The 9,896-nt window shown below is 46.1% G+C and overlaps 1 protein-coding gene across 1 annotated transcript; it reads right to left on the reverse strand.

Annotated features, from left to right (window-relative positions):
* Positions 1-1,651: 1,651 nt before the first annotated feature.
* Positions 1,652-5,986, reverse strand: LOC133912816 (uncharacterized). Its single transcript, XM_062355735.1, has 4 exons — positions 5,814-5,986; positions 5,451-5,521; positions 2,273-2,362; positions 1,652-1,929 (listed from the first exon to the last, which is right to left on the reverse strand). Exons 1-4 carry the CDS (start codon positions 5,911-5,913, stop codon positions 1,909-1,911), a joined length of 282 nt encoding a protein of 93 aa, XP_062211719.1. The 5' UTR covers positions 5,914-5,986; the 3' UTR covers positions 1,652-1,908.
* Positions 5,987-9,896: the final 3,910 nt, after the last annotated feature.

The following is a 9,896-nucleotide window of genomic DNA, read 5'->3' on the forward strand; positions in this document are numbered from 1 at the left end:
CATTACTCCAGATGCTAACGTGCGATGCGATCATCTGATTCTCAGATCCCTTCTAGAATTGGATCCGGCGAATCCACTGACTCCCATGGTCAACCAAGTCAAGATCCTACTCCATGCGGCTCAGAACCAAGTCGCTCGAGCAAACAATCCCCGCAACTCCAGGCCCCACAATCAGAACTATCCCAGCTCGAGGAGCCATGGATGAGAACGCTCTCGAGTAGGGGAATCCCAGACGGGAAGCTCAGGTGGTCAAGCCCAAAAATGATATTGTGGGCCAAACACTAGCTGCCTTGTCCATAGACGCGGGCATCAGGAAGATCTAAGGAACCGGCATGATCTACGTACGTATGACAATCAAAAACCGCTATGAGGAACTCTGTGAAGACGATCGCCGTTACTACAACTGCAGATCTACAGGACGAGATGGTCAATATGATTCCCTCGCTCAAAGAGACAAGCGTGGCAGTCCTCCACCACCTCCTCTTGAAGAGTTCGATGGGGGCTACGAGGCTTTCTTACGATAACTCTGGTTGATTCGGTGGCCCGAGAATTTCAAAGTGAGCCCAATCCAGAAATACAACGAGAAGATCAATCCCAACGAGTAGTTACAGATCTACACCACCGTAATTCAAGCATTTGACGGTGACAATCGAGTAATGGCCAATTACCTGTTAACCACCCTTGATGGACCTGCAAGGTTCTGGTTGCTAAACTTGTCGCCCAACTCAATTCGTTCGTGGACAGAACTCAAGGCTTAGCTCATAGCTAACTTCTAGGGCACATTCGAGCACCCAAGAATGGAGAACGACCTCCACCAGCTGCACCAAGGCGACAACGAATCTCTTCGAGATTTCATCCACAGGTTCAACAAGCGTAACATGATCCCGGACATCTCAGATGGATCGGTAATTATCGCCTTCAAATGAGGTGTTCAGGACATAGACTTGCATGGAAAGATGACTACTCGAAAGATCCGCACAATTAAAGAGCTTTTTGAATTGACCGACAAGTGTGCAAAATAAGCGTAAGCGCAGGTACGTACTAAAAACCTCTAATCTGGCAAGGACGAACCTGAGTCCTTGAAGAACGGAGGAAAGAAGAACAAACCTAGTGACAAGTGCAAGGGTCCCGATACGACTGTAGCCGTGGTCGATAGGAGAAAATCGCGCAACACTGGGGACAACAAAGGTCTCAATCGAGGTAGTGAAAAGTGGTGCCCCATCTATCGGAGCAACCAACATGACTTTGATTAATGTTTTATGTTTAAGAAGAAACTTGATGGGAAGATCAAAACAAATACTGAGCATAGTAGTAAGTATGTTAAACTTAATGTTGAAGGTAACGAGCCCCAATTCCACGAGACTGACCACAGCTTGACGTACATCTTCAAAGTATCCGCCACATATAAGTTCAAAAGACAGTAAAAGACGATCGAGTGAGAAATCAATCTGACCCTAACTGACCCACTCGGTATCTCAAGTGGTCAGAACAGCAGATCACCTTTGATCAAACTGACCATCCGATCACAGTACCACATCCTAGTCGATACCCGATCATAGTTCAGTCGACCATACTTAACATCAAGATTTCCAGAATTCTGGCTCAACACTGGTGACCAAAGCAACTTGCAAGTACAAGGGGAGAATGTGGATGAGATAATTTGAAAACATCAATTAATCAATCGAGGAAAAGAATACAAGGTCTACAGTGTTCACAAACATGAAGTTCCACTTCAGCAAAATTATTCATGGTGGATGATATTCTGATAGTATGTGTAAATCCTCGAAATCTTGCCTGTATTACAACATCAGAATCTCTAGTTGCCACAGTTTATTGTCAACAACATCAAAAGCACATCATAACATTTTTAAACTGCCACAGAAATAGGTAGAACCCCGGTGGAACCTCCTATACCTGTGTTGGCACCGCCTGTAACAGAGTATCAGAATTTTGTAACAGTATTAGATTTTTAAAAATATGAAATCTCATTGTAACAAAAACAAAATAGCAAGCGGTAGAACAGGCCACCGAACCTATTGGTTCCGGATAATAGTTGATTATGTTATGGTTGGTGCAGATGGCACATAGATCAAATAAACAGCATCATTCTCATAGCACAGGTCGCTAAAGTTTGGTTTCAGCTAAATATTTCTGCTTTCTGTGCATTTGTCAGTTATCAAATAATCAACTAATCATAAAGTCAGGTACTATTAAACTCCTATATACAGCACAGTTCGGGTCTTAGTATAAATGATTAAATGTTAAAAAGTACCTCGTTCTTGTTTTCCTTCTTCCCACCAGCAAAAATCTTGAATCCACCATACATTACAACACCCCACATAGATAAGCTGGCTAGCACAAACTGCATAAGTAAAACATAGTTAATAAAAATTTCCTCCACGAACCAAGTTATTAGTTATTACAAAAGAGCATGAACAACACAAAGCAAGCAAGAAAACTAATTTCAACAGCCATATGTAATCTGTTAAGGAAAAAAAATTAAACTGAAACTAATGTCCATGTGGAAATAGCTAACCAGAGCAAAGTACAACTATAATTGATGAAAAAACACAATCAAAAGCAGATTTCGCAAATATTAACACAGCACATAAAAACTCCATTAAAAGAAAATCTCATAATAAAAACCACAACACATGGTAGGACACAAACTCAACTGCACTGATACAATACTTAAAAATGTCTCCAGAGATAGGGATGGAGTTCCTCGAAAAGTACAATGGAGAATTTTTCTCGAAGAACAGAATCTAGAAAAATACACAAAGGTCCAGTTTTATATTAGACTATTTTTTTCAATATAGATGAAGTACAACATCAAAGGTTTTAGTCAGCTTTTGTTCACCTGAGTTGCCAACTGTAAGCAGTATATAAAAAATTAGTAGGTACTAGCTTGCCTAGGCGCCTAGCCCTCAACATAGATTCAGTGGCTGCTGAGGCCGCCTTGACCTCACACATCGGCCACCTAGCCTCATTGATTAGGCCCTAATTTGTGGCCGGGTATCACCTAACAACCAGACCAATCTTTGAATGGCCTGTAAATACATTTTGGCTAGAGGCATATAGGTTGGGTAGTCGGCTAATTGCAGCCAACCAGAGGTTCTTTTCTTAAGATGAAGTACTTTACATGAAGCATGACACGGGGGTCAAGGTATTTCAGGATGAAATTTGATGTTATGATCAGAATCTGAGACACGAGTTCAACTGCAGTGAGTTAACTCCAGTATTGCAAATTAAGTATTTTAGATAAGAACAAGTATCCGGTGCCAGTCAATTTCAAGAATGTGGTTAAAAAATGCAAATGGGAGCAGACCTTTAGAACCTGCATACCAATAGGCATGCAGGTTAGGTAGTTGGCTAATTATAGCCAACCAAGGTTTGTTTTCATTGAATAGGCATCAGGATTACAAGCCAAAAAATAGGAAGAAGTCCATTTTACTCCCCCGAACTATATTGTTGGTCCGGATAACCCCTAAACTATTAAACCGTCCATTTTACTCCCCCGAACTATCAATACCGGATCACTTTACCCCCTGCAGTGGTTTTGTACCCGGTTTTGCAAACGTGGCTGCCACATCGCCACGTGGGGCCCAACTGTCAGTCTCACCACATCACCGCCAGCCTCCACTGTCCTCCTCCCCATGCTCTCCCTCTGCTCCTCTTTCCATGCTGGCCAACCCAAGCCACTGTCAGGTCGAGCCCATCTCCCCTCCTCTAATACGGCCAAGCCACGCCGCCGCGAGCACACCGCGCTGTCGCGAGGCCGCGCTCAAGCTAGCACGCCACGCCACGCCGCCCACGCGCCGTCCTGGCCTTCCCCGCCGTGGCCCGCCTCTTGCTCCGCTAGGCTGGGCCCCACTCATCCCCGGGCCGCCATTGAGGGGCCGCCGTCGACCGGTCTTCCTCTCCCATCGCCACCTGCGCCACATCATCTCTCTCTCTCTCTCTCTCTCTCTCTCTCTCTCTCTCTCTCTCTCTCTCGCTGCTTGCCATCTACTGGCCTCCATCTCGCCGCGTGCTCCTCCGCGCCGCAATTCCGCCACGCCAACTAGCCCGCTCCTCCGTGCCAACTTGCGCCACCGCTAGGCCGCCGTGCCAGCTCTACTCCACCGCGCCAGCCTACCCCACCACTCAGTCGCATGCTCCTCGACGCTGTAGCTCCAACCTCGGCCCTCTGCGTTGCCGCATCGTGCGTACCGCTACTGGCCTGCGCCGTCCATGCGCCCTTGCCACGCCTCTACTGTGCCGCTCTGCCCCGTTGACTCGTCACCTCCGCCTGCATGCCTCTATCGCGCAACGCCGTTCTTCCACCTCGGTGAGCCCCGGTCAAATTCCTCTCGTTTGAACCATCTAGGAACCCCACTGATTCTATCCCCATGCGCGATTTCAGCCCCTGGCGCCCAGAGCTCCACTGCGACGCTGACCCCCTACCTCCGTCGCTACTCTCGTCGCTAGCACTCTCCGGTGAGCCCCTCTTCCACCCAACCACAATTTCTCAGTCCCTAGTACCTCTAGATGCTCATGTGCGCACCATTAAGCGGAGTGCATGGCTGCGCCGCCGCCGCACCATTCTCACGCCCACAGCCGCCACCTCGCACGATGCTAGCACGGCACAGCCGTAGCCTCGCACGCCCACTGGTGCTCCCGGAGCCACTGTCCAAGTCGGCGACACCGCCATCCAGCCAGTCGTCGAACCTCGCCACTCTCTGTGTCGGCCATGAGGTTGAGATGAGAAGGAGGGAGTAAGCATAGGGAGAGATGAGAGGGAGGGAGGGAGCTCACCCTGGGCCGCCGCCCGCCCCTGCGCACTACCGCCCGCAGCCCGACCGAGCCGCCGCCTCCCCCTCTCTCTGCGCTTCGGTGGAGAAAGGAAAAAGAAAGATATGGGCCCCACGTGGTGATGTGACATACATGTCAGCCAAACCGGGTACAAAACCACTTTAGGGGGTAAAATGACCTGGTATTGATAGTTTAGGGGAGTAAAATGGACGGTTTAATAGTTTATGGGGTTATTCGGACCAACGTCATAGTTCGGGGAAGTAAAATGGACTTTTTCCCAAAAAATATTGATTCCTGCTATGACTGAGATGAGGAATGGATGTAGATAATCCTGTAATCTGACTACCTACCAACCTATCCATCAAGAAGATACTGTACTGTTCCTCTTAAGCACCCAAATGAAGTCATGAGTTGAATGATTGACTCTCGTAAAATAGCTTTCAAGAAAAAAAACTGTACTGGTTCAAAATACTCTGTGCTGTTGGAATGCAGACCATTTGAGAAAACGAGAAAAAATATCATACACAAGACATGATTTATGCTATGTTATGCAAGTTAATGTAAGTTTTGAAATAATTTGCGCCAGAAAAACACCAAGAACTCAATATCATCAGCTGCAATGAAATAAAACAAGAGAAATATGTAGGGCAACTCACGTGCTCTTCTTTCCATTTGCTGGGGCTCATCGGATCTTGCCACAAGTTCACCTTCGCAGGCCCATGGGGATCTAGAAAGCACACAGGACGAACTAATCAACAAGCCAGCAAACGCAACGACAGGCGCCTCCACCCTCAAAAGGGCACCCATTCCTCGCAAAAAAGTTTCATACGTACGACCAATCCGACCGAATCGGGCCTAGGCTACCTATCTCCAACCATGAACAACTGATTCTCATACCAAATCTCAGCCAAGAACCAGGCGAGACGGGTCTAGGAATGGGCCGAATCAACGAGCCGATCCAATCAACCGGGGCATGCGGTTCCTCGATATGGGAGGGGGAAAGGGGAAGGTGTGCGTACCTGCGCCACCAGCGAGGCGGCGGCGAGAGATGAGGCGGGCGAGGGGGGACGCGGAGGAGGAGGACGAGGAGGCCGCCGCCGCAACGAGACGAGACGCCATTGCTTCGATTCGTTTAGGTCGGGTGGGTTCTCTCGCTTCGCTTCGTAGGGGATGGGTGGAGGCTGTTCTAGCCTTCTAGGGTCCCGGATTTTATTTGGGCTGGGCCGGCATGGGTCGAGACGGGTCGAGGACGGAAACTCGTGCGAGTTCGTTCCCTTTCATTTTTCTGACAAATTTGAGTATGCGTGGTACTGTCTCCGGTTACAAATATATATTATTTTTAACAAGGCAGGTTCCTAATGTATAATTTTAATTATTATTTTTTATTATAATATATTTATAAAATTTATTAAATTTGTGATATTATGAAAACTTTTTTAAAAGACAAATCTATGCATATAATTTTAAGGTTTTCAAACTAAATATTTTAAAAAGCTATTATTAGAAAAGGTTTTAAAAGTTTGATCAACCTTTTTCAAAATGACATATATTTATAATTGAAGGGAGTACAATTTGTGGACAAATTTTAGCGGAGTTCCTTCTGAGTTGGATAAAAAATCGGAACTCAAAATTCGGATTTTGACTATTATTTTTTATTATAATATATTTATAAAATTCATTAAATAATATGATATTATGAAAACTTTTTTAGAGATAAATATATACATATAATTTTAAAGTTTCCAGACTAAATATTTTGAAAGCTATTAGGACCTATTTGGATCCCGTTGGTCGAATTGGAATTTCATTCTTGGGCCGACCTGTTTGGCTACACCATGGCATTGGAATGTGACATTCTAGCCCTTTCCAAAGCTCAAATGGAGACCCACATCAAATTCCTGGGGTAAAAAAAGGAAACAGCGATTCCACTGCTCCTAACGATCTCTCTCCTCCCGACTCCCCACTCGTCTCTTTCGTCGCTGCTGAGTGCTCCCCTCCGCCGTCGCCGCCGAGTGCTCCATGTCGGCATAGCCATCGAGCTCTCGCTTCTGCTACTGGGTGCCCCTATGCTACCACAGGTACCTCCTCCTCCTCCCTCTCCTCTCTAAACTTGCAGCAATGAAACCCTGGATCGTAGCTTCCCCTCTCTCTCTTGCCCATAACCCACGTCGAGAGATGAGTGCGACCACGGGATACATAGCGCGAGCTGGCAACTCGGCGATGGTTTCTTCTTCAAAATTTTCTCTCGTGGACAGAATCGTTCCCTTTCCTTGTTGCTTCCTTGCACCGGTCTTTGCGGCGAGCCAGTCGAGCAGGCTTTGTTGCCTTGTGGGCAGCGTCAAGAGGACGAGGACCACGGTTGCAAGGGCCTGTGCAGGTCGTCAGTGGCAAGCAAGCTAAGGAAATAATGGCGTGCGGTATGTCCGTGGGAGATGGATGGGTTCCAGACCCTACCTGGACTGGACCATGGGTGGTGGTGTTTTCTGGAGCATGGCTATGTCTCCCCTGTTGCATGCATGGAGTCGTTCCCGTCTCCGTGCTCGGAATCCTGCCACACCAATCGATCGTGCTCTTGACCACTCTTGATCAGCTGGGCAGCCGTAGGAGAAATTCATGTAGGTGCCTCTGCCTTTGCATGCCATGTTTCCCTCCCAGAATAGTTCAACCAAGCTCCTATAGAGGGTCAGAATCATCCACTGTCATCTAGTTAGAAACTAGCAAATTCTCAAAGCAACAAAAATTTCTTATTTAGTTTTTTTCATTTTTTGAGGGGTTTGATACTTACCAATGAGGAGCTAGGAGCATGATCATGAGTTCATAATTTCATACCATTTGAGCTAACAGCAGAGGACATACACACGAATATGAGTGGTCGAGGATGATGTAATGTTGTTCGATTTGCATGAGCGGTTGTGGTATGTGACAAGTGACCATCTTGTATTTATTTCAGGGCTTGTGGTTTGTAGCAATGACCCCTAGTCATGATTTGGACTTAGCTTTGGACTCAGTTTTGCTGCTTTATTTTCTATCATTAGTTGGTAATTGGAGATTGATGTCTCAATCTGATCATATGAATACTACTTGAGATTTGAGGAATTAGAAGGGTTGACTTGCTTGATTGTATATTCTATAATTCCCTTGCAAGCTGATAGACATCGTACATTGTTTCTAAAGACAAGATAGGACTTGGTTCTGATCTAGTTATCCCTTTTTGTGAATGCGAGCATTGCTTTTTTTCCATTCATTGTATCCTGAATCATATACGATGCACTTATTGTATAGTTGTGCAATAGTTCATACTGAAGCATTTCTCTTGCATACACATTCTAGATGTCTGATGTAGACTTAGTTTCCAACACAAGTGAGGAGGAGATAAGGAGGAAGAGAATGAAGAAAAGAAAGAGACTAGCTGCTGCTTTTGTTATTGTGTTTATGACAACAATTGCACATTGGTATCATAGGAAAAGGCCTAGACATATTGTTGATGCTGATGAAGTGGTAGAGAGAGATGTTAGAAGAAGAAAACAAATGCTAAGAAATATGTACCAGGGTTCAAATGTTTATTGCTACAATAGTTTGCGTCTAACTAAGAGGTCATTTTCTGACCTATGTGCCATCTTACGCGAGAGGTGTGGTCTGCATGATACCCTAAATGTGTCGGTAGAAGAAAAGGTGGAATTTTTTTTGCTTATAGTGGACCATAGAATGAAGATGAGGCTAATTTGTAGCACGTATGGGTGGTCGCTTGAGCCAATCAGTCAGCATCTCAATAAAGTGTTGAGAGGTGTTATGTCATTATGCCATGAATTTATTAAGCTTCCTGACCCACCAGATGTACAACCCGAGGATTTCAAATGGAAGTGGTTTGAAGATTGTCTTGGTGCAATAGATGGTACACACATTGTTGTTTTTGTGCCATTGGCTGACCAAGGGAGGTATAGAAATAGAAAGCAGCAGATTACCACCAATATTTTGGGGGTTTGTGATCGACAAATGAAGTTTGTTTATGTCTTAGCTGGGTGGGAAGGATCAGACTTAGATTCGCGTGTGTTACGTGATGCAATGTCCCGGGAGGATACATTTGTTGTACCAAATGGTAATTACACATATCATAACACTAAATTAGAGTTGCTATCATGATCTAAACTGTAACCTTGTTGCTTAAACAATAGGAAAATACTATCTAGTAGATGCTGGATACACCAATGGTCCGGATTTCCTTGTTCCATATCGATCCGCAAGTTATCACTTTAATGAGTGGGCTACTCAAGGGAATAAGCCATCTACTGCAATAGATTTATTCAACTTGCGTCATTCCTTAGCTGGAAATGTGATAGAAAGAATATTTGGGCTTTTGAAGATGAGGTGGGCTATATTGATGTGCAACTCATATTTTGACTTAAAAAATCAGGTATGCCATAGTTAGTGGCTGTCGGAGGGTGAACTCATAAAATAGGGATCCGGAGGGACCCCCTTTGAGATTCGGCCGGGGGGATGATTTTGAATCTGTTTTGCGGGTGAAATAAATGGGCGCAAATGCGATGGCAGGTGGAACAGAATGATCGGATGCAGAATGCAGTAAATGCACTGGAGGTTCTTAGACAGGTTCGGGCCGCGCTGAGCGTAATACCCCACTCCTGTGTGGATGCTATAAATGCACTGAGAATGTCTCTCAGGGATGTTGTTGGTTACAAGAATGTTTGTCTATCCTAGAGCATCGGGCTCCTTGTTCTTCGGTGGTCTCAGCTTCTGTGCTTGGACTGAACCTCTGTCTTGTTCCTTGGCTCTGAGTGTTCGAGTCCGGAGAGCCTTCTTGTCCACCGGCTCCTCTTAAATACTCGCCGGCGGTAGCGTACCCGAAAGGGAGGGCACGAGTTCCAAGGCACCATAAATGGAAAAGCAACCATCATGGGCTACTGTGTGAAGTGACGGGGGGTTGAAAACGCGCCCCCGCCCGGTCTCGGTCGTCATGATGTCGTTCTGCAACGGGCGCCGCGAAGAGGGCCCACCGGGTAGCCACCGAGCAGCCCGACGTGCCCATTCGGTCTTGTACGCCTGACACAGCAGGGCGGCAGGAGGGGCGCCTTGGGCCCCGCGATGTT

The sequence above is a fragment of the Phragmites australis genome, chromosome 3 (genome assembly GCF_958298935.1).
Source record: "Phragmites australis chromosome 3, lpPhrAust1.1, whole genome shotgun sequence".
Taxonomy (NCBI): Eukaryota; Viridiplantae; Streptophyta; class Magnoliopsida; order Poales; family Poaceae; genus Phragmites; species Phragmites australis.

What these genes read in the sequence shown, in the direction of transcription:
- LOC133912816 (XM_062355735.1), bottom strand. Translation starts at nt 5,913, where the DNA reads ATGGCGTCTCGTCTCGTTGCGGCGGCGGCCTCCTCGTCCTCCTCCTCC. An exon ending in GCAAATGGAAAGAAGAGCAC is followed by an intron (nt 2,363 to 5,450) that starts GTGAGTTGCCCT and finishes TTACTTATGCAG; the next exon opens with TTTGTGCTAGCCAGCTTATC. An exon ending in AGAAGGAAAACAAGAACGAG is followed by an intron (nt 1,930 to 2,272) that starts GTACTTTTTAAC and finishes ACTCTGTTACAG; the next exon opens with GCGGTGCCAACACAGGTATA.